Below are 13,469 nucleotides of genomic sequence, written 5' to 3'. Positions count from 1 at the left end.
TGTTGCTTTGACCGCATCAATATCTGTCAACGCTGACAGTGGGGACTGTCCTCTTTTTTGCAGACATACTGAGCAATGCACACCGTGCAAATACGACGACAGTGACCTATGGATGTGTGTGAGTATGAGTGGTTTGCGTCCTGGATCTATCTACACAACTTACCGACATGGTACTAGGTCTTGTTTGTATGCTTGCAGTTCTAAGTAGCTGGATGATATGCAGATCGTACAGTGCCGGTTTTCTATGGGCTTGCTTCGCAAACTAAAATTGGGAAGGGACGGGACGGGATACTTACCATACATAAATCTAGATGTGATGTAAACAGGTTGTCGAGCCACCGTGCAATTTCATCAAAAGGGCTTTGAAAGAGCGGGATGCCCTGTGAGGCTGTGATGCAGTGCTTATTTCACGTTGAAGAATTGCTACACAGTGGCACACGGTGCGAATGGCAGAATTGGACTATATAAAAAGGCCGCATTGGCCAGCATCAGTTAGGCTCGTGACCAGCCAGGCTGGTCGATCTCGGAGAAATTTGGTAGGCGAATAGTGTTGCCGCCGGTGTGAGTTGGAATCGAGTTAACATCGACTCGACTCGGAAATTTACGCAACTCGTGGCAACTGCCCCATGCGGTGTAGACATCGAGTTGCACTGCGAGTTGGTGATTGACATATCGAGAAGACTTTCCCATAAGCTTCCCTGGTATCTTATCAATGTTACTGTATAGATCTACTAAGTATCTATAATCTTGCCGACTGTAGCTCGAGTATTTCGTGCAATCTTGAGCACTTCTCCAGTGCTTTGCACCTCGGACTCGCCGTTATACCCCGTCAATATGTCTGCCCTACTCGCTTCATCAGTCCATATAAAATCAAAAAATTTCTACTTTTTTATGCATGAGTTCCTTACTACCATGTACATGCCCATCTCCCTCATTGTGTCGCTGCCCAGTTTCTCGATGGCCTGTGCAGTTCTCGAACCATTATGCAGGCTCTTACGGCCCACAGCTATGGAAAGCCGGACGCGCGCGCTCCGTTACATGATGTGACACGCACCAAATGAGGTAGTCACATGGTTGGGACACCGGACACCTCGAACACAAGAAAATTTTATAGTACCATACAGTCCGACGAGTACATTTTGCTGCAATCTAATGTTCTACTTCATCATCGTTCACTTCCTTGTCATTCTCGTCATTCTCGTCATTCTCGTCATTCACTTCCTTTACAAATGCTTTCAGCCCAAAACCAGGCCATTCACAATACTCATTGCAGGCATGCTGGGTTTCAAAATTGCTGACGGACGCCTCGATATTTCCATCGCCGAAAATATCACTCCCATTGCTGACCGACCTATCCGAACATCAGCATGTCAAGGTATTGAGTATCCGAACGGATAAAAAGACATACAGATCGGTCATGATTTGAGGATCCGTGAGTAGTACTGTACTCCCTGAATACAATGTTTCATTCCAGCCGAGCATTGTGTATCAATGAGACGTACCCTGATAGTCAGATATGAATGCGAGTTGGCCGGTCTTGACATACTGGACGTGCTGTGTGAAAGCAAAAAATTCTGCCATGTCGTAGCCATAGTCCAATTCATCGAGCAATGGATTGGCATCCATATTGTGGATGAATTTGAGAAATGTATCATCACCACCCTCAATGAGCTCTTCGAGGAGGAAGGCAGCTCGCATTGACCCCGTCTTCGCTCCAGACTTGCTACCACCCTGACTGTAGCACAATGCGAGGCCAGCTTCCACAAATCGAACACGTGGGACCACGAATGGCGGGGGTTCGGGTGAAGATGCGATCGAACGATCAATAAAGTCGTACGTGAGCTGTAATAAAGATTTGGACCAATATAAGACATTGGCTTCCCTGAATAACTTGGGTAGCTCGTCAGCGAGTGCATACCGGCCGACTTTATAATGTCCAGCCTTCACGGCAGTTGGAAATACTTTATAGAATGGACGTTTGACCACAACCTTATGATGAGGGACTGATCCGAGACCGGTCCTGGGAGAAGCTGTGAGTGTAAGCCATCCGGCATGCGCAGTCTTGAAGCCACCAATTCCAATGAAGCCTTCCGTCGACGTATCAATAGTCAGCTGTCCAATGGACGACTCGGCTGTGTCCACCAAAAACGAATGATACTGTGCGTTTCGCAAGAGATCGGTAATGGCACAGGTAGGGATGTGGTGGAATTGAACGTTTTCGTTCTGTAGTCCAAAAACTGTAAAATAATAGTAAGCGCTTGCCGCTGACACAATTTGAGAAATTGATGAATGTATGTACCTTTCTTTACATTTAAGTTGGCACTTCCTCCGATCTTCAAGACTTCTTTGAGTCGATCCCGATCGGGTGAACAGAGAGCTGCAGGAGGTACATTCTTCTTTCGAGGTGGAGAGGAAGCACCACTGAGACCGCTAGAGCTTTCAGCACGCTGGTGGGTTCTCTTGGTAGAGACTGTCGTAGAATTGTCACCGGTGGTCACCGAGGGCAAGAAAAGCTCATTCTCGGCTAGCGAAGTCGTTGCTGATGAGGGAACATTGCAACTGACGGCTTTGTGAGCAGTCGTGTGCGCAGTGGCGTGTTCGCTAGACTGCGTACAGCTTGTTCGGGTAGCTTCCGCTTCCTGGACCGCAAAATCATGGTTAGTGTTGGTAATCAGACAAGACAACATCCAAAATGCGTACCATTTCGGCACGAAGTTCCAACCAATTTTCATATTCGTTCCATTGAACCTCCGGGACAACGACCATCAGCGCAAATTCTTTAGACTTGAAAGTTGATTTGGTGCCTTTGCGAGACGGCTGCAGGCATTGATCGTAGAAATAAGGGACAGATCGCGGGTGATCGGATAGATCCACCCATGCAGCATCTCGGATGATGAACTCCTCGACACGCCAGATAAATTCTCCACCGAATTTGCGTAACTTTGGGACAATGGTCTCCAATGCTAGCTCAACGAGCCTAGGCGCATCGATTTGAGCGTCGATGTCCTTCTTACCCTCACATATATTCTAAGCTGAAGTGTAAGCAAGCCACAGTATATTTCAAATGTAGACATACTCCAATAGTGACTCCGCCTTTTTTGCGAGTTCCAGCACCTTCATGAACCGCAGTAATTTTAAGCAAAATTGTCTCTGCTAGAGATGAAGCATATGCGATTTTGCCCCAGCGGTCACGCTCAGCAGCGTAGAGAACATGTTGTGATGAATACCCAATGGCACCGGCACCCGTAAACGGAGTTGTTGATGAACCGTTCCATGATGTAGGAATTCTAACATCTGGCCCTCCAGTGCGAGAGCTGCCGGGTACAGCAACCACCGGAGGCGGATAAGGTGTTGCTGTTATGATATAAATAAGATCACCACGGTAACACAAATCTGTAGCTTACATTTGCGTTGCGCTGCATTCACAGATTGCTGTATAGTACGTGGATCAGGAGGGACGCGGTATTGCAAGGTTCGACCACCTAAGTCAGTAGTCCGTAATCCAGCAACTTGTCGATTGACGGTGATTGCGTACCAGTAGGTCTCACCGAAGTGGCTTGTTTCTTCTCGTAATGCAAGTGGCAGGATGCGCACACATAGCGCCCACGTTGACCTGGCTCGATTGTCGCAACATAGAAACACGGCTCTCCAGTCCTAATATTAGCCTGGCAAGACGGACGGTCGCAAATTCGGTCTGCTTTGGCATAGGCGTCCTCGGTGTATTGGGTGAGAAGTTCATAGTCTGACATGGTGCTCTGAAGGCAGCATACTAAGTGGATGCCAGGCAGCTTAAATATCGGGCATAAGTATGAGGTACCGCGGAAATTTGGAGTAGCTCAGGAGTAGCTCAGAGTTGAACTGTGGACTGGAAGGTAGTAGTAAACATGAGGTACTGTCAGGAATGGTAAGCAACAAGCAACACCGTCACGCCAAGTCAGATTTCCTTCAGGTGACACCAAACAACTAGCAAGCGGAGGACCCTGTCCGTCACGCCAAGTCGGATTTCCTTCAGGTGAAGGACCCTGTCCATCACGCCAAGTCAGATTTCCTTCAGGTGACACCAATCGCTGAGTCGGATTTCTTGGATAGTGAACATGCTGCTAAATAGGTGCATCAGTGGGCTGCACATGAGTTCAGACATAGGACGCACTATCAGACTCTTTGTTGAGCTCTTGTGCGTGAACCGTTCGGACTCTTCACTCAGACTCTTCATTGAACTCTTGTGTGAACTGTTTCTCTAGTGAGTCAACCTCATATGAAAGTCAACTTGGAAGCGCGCACCTATTTGTGATCTCCGTCCATTCCACACCCGCGCTCAGGCAAAGTACTAGCTGGGTTCAGACTTGATGATGTGGGGCACGAGTGAGGCATGAGTTTGTCCAGAAGCAGTGTGCCGTTTGGGACAAGTCCGGGCATGAATTCCCATGTGGCTGCGGCATGTACCTCTGAGGCAGCGATCTTAACGTGAACGGTTTTGGGGGTGGGACCAGGTGGGTCTTAACCTCGTCATCTTGCTTCTGAGTCCGGGATCTGTTGGCTGCGGCGTGTACCTCTGAGGCAGCAATCTTAATGGTAAGAATCGCTTGGAATCCATATGATAGATGTGCGATGAAATTTTACCTTGAAGTCTTCAAAGGCTGGTTGAGTTATTTCCATTGCACGGATGATGTTTTCTTGAGGGCCAGACACTAGCTTGCGAAATTCCACTGGCATCGGTCGCGGTATGGTGAGATGGTCGGTTCAGACTTATGGCAGCGGGGCATGAGTGGCAAAGCCAGAACATTATTTGGGAGTTTACAGAACACCAGATTCAAGATCCACATGCGCATCTGCAGCTCGCAAGGCACGAGCGGGGCATGAGTGGCAAAGACAGGATGTTTGGGACAAGTCCGGGCATGAATTCCCGTGTGGCCACGGCATGAACTCCTGGACTACTGAACTAGGTAAGCCCAAAGCAAGTCACTACTAATATAAAGGTGACAACGCAAGCCTAGTTGCAGCCAGTAAGCGTGCTGCAATGCCCAACCAGAACAAACCTACACGTACGTACCTTTCAAGTCACTCCCACTAGTGTAACTTCATTCTGAACTCTAAGCAGCACCACTGGATGAAATCGCACCCCATATCCTTCGACTGTGGAAGGCCCGCCAGACTGATCGGCAGATCGTTCAGGAATTACAAAAGCATATCGACACCAATCGTTATGGTATTGGGTGAGCAGTGTTTTAATTTGAATCTCGTTATTTACGTCAAATGATCATACACTAGGCTTACCACACTTCTCAAAATTCGCAAAACCATGGGTCTTCAACGGACCCGCAAACAGGGTCACACGGTTGAAACTATTCGTGATGCGATGCTTGCTTTACGTGCTACCTATCCGAATGCTGGAGCCCGCGAGATGGTGAGCTTGCTATATCATGAAAGAGAAATGAGTGTTGCTAGGTTATACATTTATCTATACATCGCTGATTGCTGACCTGTGCACCTTAGGAGGGTTGTGACAGAATACTTTGCTTTGTATGAACCGGAACTTGTTCGTTACCGTAAGGCTTGTCGCCTTCGAAGAAGACGCTTCTGGGCAGCAGGCGTGAACGACTTATTCGCGGTCGATCAGCACGATAAGTGGTTGAGATTTGGTCTCGGGTTGCACACTGGCATCGAGCCTTTCTCCGGTCGCATAATGTGGATTCGGGTATGGCATTCCAACCAAAATCCACAACTCATTCTGAGTTACTACCTCGACACAATCGAGGCTCTCGGTCGTAAGTGTTTCGTAATTTAAACTTTAAAGCATGAACCTAGATTAATACAATATTAGATATGCCGATGGTCACTCAAAGTGACCCCGGGTCTGAAAATTACGGGATCGTGAACGCCCACACCATGCTGCGACAGTGGCACGACGAAGCCTTGCATGGCACACTCCAGCATCGTTGGATGCGAAGCAAGAAAAACGTCATGCCGGAGATTACATGGTCTCAGCTGCGCCGCCGGTTCACACCCAGATTCGAGAGTCTTCTAGATCATGGTGTTAATTCTGGTTGGTATGATTCCGGTAATACCCTTCAAGTGTGCGCCATTTTCCTTTTCTTCGAGTGTTGGTCATAATGTTCATCTGCAGGATGGTTTTCCGTTGGGTGTTCATACCGTGGCTCCAGCAGGAGCTGGATGCATATCGGGATCGTGTTAACAACACGGCCAAGCGCCGTGACCGTAACAAAGTATGTGCCACTCCCACAAGTATCTTTGCATTGACGTGCCATCTAGATTCTTCCTCATGGAGTACCGAATATCATCTACCATTCAGCTGAGGACTTCGGTGCTTTAGATTTCAAGGTATGTGTTACATCAATTCGGCCATTGTCAAATAGTACTCTAATCTCAACACTATCATAGATTAAAATCGAACACGAGGCCCTAGTTTATGTCCGAAACCTTTACATCAAGTCTTCTCATTGTGTGTTTGACCTGGTCCCAGAGGCTTTCGGCAAATGCATCCAGCGTCGTTATGACGATCTTGGTCGCCCGGTTGTCACGCGACAATCAGCCTGGGACACATATCGGCTTTTACTAGATGCACTCCGTGTCGCTGACGAGTTGCCAGGCCAGATTCAGCCGCTGGATGATGAAGACGAAGACTTTGTTCCACTTTTAGACGACTATCAAGACTTACCTTCTCGTGAGGAGCCTGATGGCGCCTATTACATGGGCGGTGTGGGAGGAGGCATTGGCCTTGGTTTGTCGTCTCCAATCTCAACGGTGCAAATGCTGATTTGGATGTTTACTAGATACTGAACACCTTCATCAACTAGATATTCTTTCGTCTAATGATGAGCCGCCTGATGTCACACTCGGGACTGATGAAAACTTGGTCGGTCTTGATCATGCCGGTTTGGTGATTTGGGAGTTCTCGGACTGTGAAAGCGACGATGAAGCAGATAAATGGTGATTTTCCTTCCATTGTGTACATATCTCGTGTATATATTTAGTATTCTTGGATGGCGGTATGCGGAGTCCTACTGCCCGTTATGGATGTGTGACGCTTATTAATGAGCGCGCGCATCCAGCTTTCCATACACAGCTACATCCAGCTGATGTGACTGCTTTCATCCCACTTACAAATCCTCAGTGGGTGCCGCAACCACAACAACCCTACTATGCTCCACAGCCGCAGCAGCTATTCACGTTTCCCTCAGTACCACAGCCGCCGCCTGCTCTTGAAACACCTCCACCTGTTATCAATGTAACAGCCCCGGCTCTGCCCCGCAAACGGAAAAATGCCATCTCATCGGGGAGTACCGCACCTGCTAAGAAGAAGCGCCTATCATTCACCCAACATCAATAGCCCTCCCTGAGACTGTACCTGCACTGACCACAGCAGCACAACGAGCAAAAGAACGCGCAGAGGCGGCACTTGATCGTGATGCAGCCTCGAGAGAGTTTGACAGATACATCGAGGAGGGTTTGACGGACATGAAAGACCTGAATCTTGTTCATTACTGGGATGTAAGTCTCACACTCATTGTTTTCACACATGGCGCTAATTGTGATTAGGATGCGGAACGAGTATATCCACTTTCATACAAAGTCGCCCTTGACATCTTACCCATACAAGCTTCCTCCGTGCTGTGCGAGCGAGCCTTCTCATCAAGTGGGGAAACGTGCGCCCTTCGGCATAGCCGAATCCTCCCAGATCTTCTCGGCAAGTTACAGGTGTTCAAATACATTTACAAAGGAGAGCGGCTGGATTTCGCGGCGGATTGGATTGCGACAGAAGCTGACTATGGTATTGAGGGAGACGTGACACAATCAGCTGTAGAAGAGCTATTGTCATCTGGTAAAATAGAAGAACTAGCTGAACTCTTGAGTAACATTACATGTCCATAGCAAGTAAACCTTTGAATGTATTTCTCGAACTCGATGGGCTCAGAGTTGGGAATAACCAGAAAGAGATAGAACTGAGCTCGTTGATTGGTGGACTTGATTCCCGAACAACATCCAAACTCGCTAGTTGCACTGGTGTGTAACTCGATCCAACTCGAATCGTTTACTTGTTCGAGTTCCCTAGCACTGCATCACACCGCGTCGACTTGCGGCAACACTATAGGCGAAGCACGGAGTTTGTGTAGGAACGTGACTGTAGAACGAGTCTCAGCGTTAATGACACTTATATTGATTATACCTGTAGAACGAGTCTAGAGACAGAATAATGTAAGTATGAGACATCGTGCAAAGAGAACATAGACTGTACCTCAGCGTTAATGATAGAACCGATACAAGAAGATTATTATAGAGTCCGTGATGACAAACAAACAGAAACATGTCAAAGGAATGTCGACGTTGAATCCATCCAACACAACGAGACAGTCGTTTGTGATTCTGTACTATATATTGTCATATATATCCTTCTATTTTTTCCACCCGTCCACTGATGCCAGTAGATGAACACATGTCGACCGCCGACTTCGTGGAACGACTTCTCATCAGATAAGCCCGAATCCCCGTTAGCTTGTGTTTTGCTTCACTCGTGTACAGTGCACCCAGACTAGTAGGCAGACCATATGTAAGTCATCGGACCTGTGGCGCCTGCGAATAACAAATAGGTACGCGCGCAATGGCATGGTCACCACGTACGTATACTTACGGTCGACGTGCAATGTGCCTCATGCTGTAGTATATCCTCTGTCACACATGTCCTCGCTTGAAATCGTTCAATGTCGTTGATTTGGGCTTTTTGTTATTATGTCTCCTCTACCTCGCGTGGGCGCTGAACACTTCTAGCCTAAGGTCAGTCAGCCAATGATAAGCCCGAGATCCTGGCGACAGTGCGAACCCCTTGGCCAGTGGCGGCTATACCCGGGTGCTACATAATAGGAAGTGTCGCGTGTGACTGATTCTATGTCAACTGATTAGCAAAAGCAGGTTCTTGTGGACGGCCATTGTAGGCCTTATCGATTAGCTAGCCAACAAGCCGGTCAGCAACCGCCTCATTGGAATGACTTCACGCAGTATAACAAGCCGCATCTTTCATCCGAGTCATCCCCTCGCACCACCATGATTGCGCCGCAGAATGACGAGGAGACACCTCTTCTGCAACAACCAGAGCAGCCAACGGCCAAGACACCTCTTCCCTGGGATCAATTTTGGATTCTACTGCTCTTGGAGATGCCAGATTTTCTTTCTTCTGGGACCCTTACGCCGTTTATTCCCCAAGTGATTATGGCATATTCCCTTCGCTGAACTTATATCTGATCCCAACTGAAACTTTGTCAAGCTCATCAGAGACATCGGAGTCACTCACGGAGACGAATCCCAGGTTGGACACTATGCCGGAATCCTTGTAAGCATGTCTTCATCGTTTTGCCCTTTCCTTCGTTCATGATACCATTCTCTCCAGCAATCATCGTACTATGCAGCTCATACCCTGACTATTTTTCATTGGAGCCAACTGTCCGACCACATCGGGAGGAAGCCTGTAATACTGACAGCTCTATTAGCAATCGTTATTTCGATGTTTTCGTTTGGGCTGTCGAAGACATTCTCTGGTCTGCTGTTAAGGTCAGTGCGTTCAGTTAAATATCAAATAGTAGTTGTGATCGTTAATTACTTGACCACAGTCGTATTGTCTGCGGAGCATTTGATCCGAGCGATAGTATGGTTAGGGATCCGCACGGGTATACCCTGGGGTGTCGGGGACCTGACCCGCACCCGCACCCCGAGGTATACCCGGACCCACACGAAGGGTGCGGGTTTTTGGGGGGTATGGCCAGCTCGTACCCTCACCCGCACCCGTGCAGGGTTTACCCGTGGGTAGTACATATAAATATCAAGTTAGAAATATGAAAAAAATGATTGTAAAATAGAACTTACTAAGACATTGCGAACGGTGAGCAACGACTTCGATCAGTATGGCTTGAGCTCGATGGAGGATCGACACGCTATGAACAATAGACAATGACTTCAATCAGTATGGCTCGAGCTCGAACGAGGACGACACACTCACGTTCTATGAACATTGGGCTACGACTTGGATCAGAATGGCTCTTGCTTGAACGAGGATCGGCGCACTCACATACTGCGAACGTTGGGCTACGACTTGGATCAGCATAGCTCTTGCTCGAACGAGGATCGGCGCACTCACATCCTGCGAACGTTGGGTGACGACTTGGATCAGCATGGCTCTTGCTCGAACAAAGATCGGCATGCTCACATCCTGTGAACATTGGGCGACAACTTGGATCAGCATGGCTCTTGCTCGAACGAGGATCGGCGCACTCACATCCTGCAAACGTTGTGCTACGACTTGGATCAGCACGGCTCTTGCTCGAACGAAGATCGGCATGCTCACATCCTGCGAACATTGGGCGACGACTTGGATCAGCATGGCTCTTGCTCGAACGAGGATCAGCGCACTCACATACTGCAAACGGTGGGCGACGACTTGGGTCAGCATGGCTCGAGCTTGAAGGCAGGCGTTGTGTTGAAGAAGATGGAGGGGTATAGCACGCTATAGTAGGTAGTGTAAGCATTAGCAATAGGACAAGTGTAGTAAGTACCGCTATAGTTCTCGATTATGTAATGTACCGGTCAAACCCGAGCGCGGGTGTGGGGTGTGGGTCCGGGTACTCAAAGTGCGGACCCCCACCCGTACCCCAGTAGTACCCATACCCGTGACCCGCACGGGTTACCCATACCCGTGCATATGCCTAAGTATGGTCAAGAGCATGCTGATGGACATCACTGACGCAACCAATATGCCCAAGGCATACAGTTATATACCAATTCCTTTGATGATCGGAATCACAACCGGGTAGGCATACAGTACATTTTATCTCGCACTGAGGTTCACGGCATCTACTAGACCACTCATTGGGGGATTGCTCTCCCGACCAGCAGACAAATTCCCTGACATCTTCGGGCGATCAAAACTCCTGAAAACCTACCCATATCTCCTGCCATGCTCTATCTCAGCATTTTTTGTATTGATAATTTGGCTAGTCGCGTATATCCGTCTTAAAGAGGTGAGCGCCTGAAAACCCATCTTTGGATCTGGATCACACTAAGTGTGGTTACAAGAGCATCTCTACCACTGGCAAAACACCGCTCTGGGAGCTAATTAAAGGAAGATTCTTCGGACAATCATACTCGAAGCCTCGCCAACCATCGAGCAACGTTATAGTTGATCCTGGGGATGGGAGTCCTGGAGAAGTCCAATCAAAGCCGCTTCCGCTGCGCGCCTTGCTGACCTCGAAAGTGTTGAGTGTGACAGCGTGTTATGCCACCACGGGCCTGTTTCAAATGGGGTTCAATCTAATCTTACCTGTTTTCTATGCGACACCGATTGAACTTGGTGGTCTTTTCCTTGACCCTCCTCGCATCGGTGCTTTACTTGCGGCATCAGGTGTCATACATGGAATATTTCAGTTACTTTTCTATGCTCATTTACATGATCGCTTCGGTGCAAGAGCTATCCATATCACCGGTGTTAGCTCCGGCATACCCATGATCATTTTATTCCCAGTGACCAATGCTCTGGCTCGAGCCTATGGAATAGGCATGGCGGTGTGGCTGTGTGTTGTCGTCCAGCTTACGCTGAAGACTAGCCTGATCATGTGCTTCCGTATGTTAATCCAGCACTTCCTGTGTTCTGTTGAACTGAGAAGAACTCGCAGCCTGCATGGTATTATTCACCAGAGCAGCTGCTCCCAATCGCGCCTCGCTCGGAGCAACCAATGGAATCGTCATGGTAGCTGTTGCAATAGCAAGGATCCTCGGCCCGGCATCTGCAGCTTCAGTCTTCTCTTATTCGTTGCAGGAAGGGCATGATGCGTGGTCGATATACTACTTCATGATCGCAAATGCATTTCTCACTGTAGGTACTGCTCTATTGCTTCCCCATGATCCTAGTGTATGGGAAAGTTCCCAATAACATTATCCAAATGACTGTGTACATTATGATATAGTGTAGGAGGCATGGAACTGCATCGCAGATGCCAATATTTACGACCAAAAATTGTCACAACCTATTTTGCGACGAATTCAACGATAAAATTATAAACACTAGCTGGCGACTCGGACTACCGCGAGTACGCTCTACATCGTCGATTCGTCAAAGTCCAACTGCTCAAGAACCACTGTATTCCACGAATCACGTTTCATTCTCATGCTTACTGCTCCTGTTGGACAGTGAATTTGAAACGCAAACAGCATCAGTAAACCACAAATTTCTCCCCAGAAAATGCCTATTTCGACAGTTTCCCACAGTTTCCCACAGACTCTCACAGAGCGGACAGCGCTCACAAAAGTCACATAAGCACAGACAAGTATTTCACACAGCTCTGACAGGATGTACAGCTCTCAAGGTTGCCAGCGCTAGCGCTGTCTCAGTTGAATACTACTAAACCTTGAATAACTTAAATTACTAGTATAGTAGTGCCAGATAATGCACTTGGTAAGGTAATGAGGAATGTCGAGAATATCTCTTCATGAGGAAGAGTATCATTTGAGTTGACAGATGACTGAGGTGTTGTTGGAAGTGCCCACTTCCGAAGTCCAGCCTGGCTAGTAGTACTATCACACAATGGCACAATACATCATTCCATTAAAAAAACACTCGATTGAATATATGCAATGGTATATAATGCACTTGGTAAGGTAATACAAAAAACAGTGCACGACCATGAAATACACTGGTCGTACATCAATCCAATTGGATAGTGATATTTTGACTGGCAGCCCGCGACTCAATGTAAGAACCTGTAGCCTGTCTGTCATAGCACTAGGGATGGACGGGGGTATGGGTGACCCCTGAGGGTCAGGGGTAGGGGTACCAAGGGGTAGGGGTGTGGGTAGGGATCTTAGGACCCCTGTACCCCTGGACAATTGGTAGTACCCCTGGGCCTAGGCATAATATATCCCCAAATTGATTACCATAGGAGTGATTGATAAGTATAAAATTTTGAAGTTGTCAACAGTGTTACAGTATAATGGCTATTGGGCTTATTGTGATCTTATATTGTGAGTTAGCTATTATTTGAGTAAGATATAAGTAAAATAAAGTCAGCCTACTATGTCTTCTAGCCTCGATGGTGATGATACCCCTGTACCCCTTGTGATACCCTTGTACCCTTATAATACCCCTGGGTTACCCCTGACCCTTGGCTGAGGGGTAAGACCCTCCAGGGGTAGGGGTGTGGGTTAGGCTCATGGTACCCCGGGGTTTACCCCCGTCCATCCCTACCTCCAAGTGCCGGTGAAAATCAGCAACCACGACCATGATCTCTCGGAATTGTACGATGTCACTGATGCTATTGGCTCTATGGTAAGTGGCTTGATATTTCCACCAGCAACTAGCATCTATTGTCTAACATGTTTGTAGACTATCGAAGACACAGATGATCTTGAGGCCAACTTGCTTATGGAACTCGCGAGAGCAAGATGAGAGGTATTCAGAGCCGAGAAATTGT

General features: G+C 47.9%; 4 protein-coding genes across 4 annotated transcripts; 3 read left to right on the top strand and 1 right to left on the bottom strand.

Annotated features, from left to right (window-relative positions):
- Nucleotides 1–1,161: 1,161 nt before the first annotated feature.
- Nucleotides 1,162–3,238, bottom strand: HD556DRAFT_1199744 (uncharacterized protein; the record flags this gene model as incomplete). Its single annotated transcript, XM_041296360.1, has 6 exons — nt 1,162–1,351; nt 1,409–1,447; nt 1,499–2,237; nt 2,300–2,748; nt 2,786–3,027; nt 3,077–3,238. Coding segments are annotated over 6 exons (1,821 nt in total), but the record flags the coding sequence as incomplete, so codon positions are not given.
- Nucleotides 3,239–5,017: 1,779 nt separating this feature from the next.
- HD556DRAFT_1431458 (uncharacterized protein) lies at nt 5,018–6,952 on the top strand (the record flags this gene model as incomplete). Its single annotated transcript, XM_041305020.1, has 9 exons — nt 5,018–5,042; nt 5,099–5,213; nt 5,269–5,445; nt 5,494–5,765; nt 5,822–6,074; nt 6,125–6,224; nt 6,271–6,339; nt 6,400–6,739; nt 6,792–6,952. The coding sequence occupies 9 exons, from the start codon at nt 5,018–5,020 to the stop codon at nt 6,950–6,952; spliced, it is 1,512 nt and encodes a 503-aa protein (XP_041161948.1).
- Nucleotides 6,953–7,626: 674 nt separating this feature from the next.
- On the top strand, nt 7,627–7,890 carry HD556DRAFT_1234665 (uncharacterized protein; the record flags this gene model as incomplete). The annotated part of the gene is made up of 1 exon (XM_041297679.1): nt 7,627–7,890. A coding segment is annotated over one exon (264 nt), but the record flags the coding sequence as incomplete, so codon positions are not given.
- Nucleotides 7,891–9,027: 1,137 nt separating this feature from the next.
- On the top strand, nt 9,028–11,923 carry HD556DRAFT_1468144 (major facilitator superfamily domain-containing protein; the record flags this gene model as incomplete). The annotated part of the gene is made up of 7 exons (XM_041308399.1): nt 9,028–9,216; nt 9,278–9,343; nt 9,401–9,601; nt 10,725–10,813; nt 10,865–11,024; nt 11,080–11,623; nt 11,676–11,923. Coding segments are annotated over exons 1-7 (1,467 nt in total), but the record flags the coding sequence as incomplete, so codon positions are not given.
- Between the last annotated feature and the right edge of the window lie 1,546 nt (nt 11,924–13,469).

The sequence above is a fragment of the Suillus plorans genome, assembly GCF_016647745.1.
Source record: "Suillus plorans strain S12 chromosome Unknown HD556scaffold_19, whole genome shotgun sequence".
NCBI lineage: Eukaryota > Fungi > Basidiomycota > Agaricomycetes > Boletales > Suillaceae > Suillus > Suillus plorans.
This window is presented reverse-complemented; position numbering and strand designations above follow the sequence as displayed.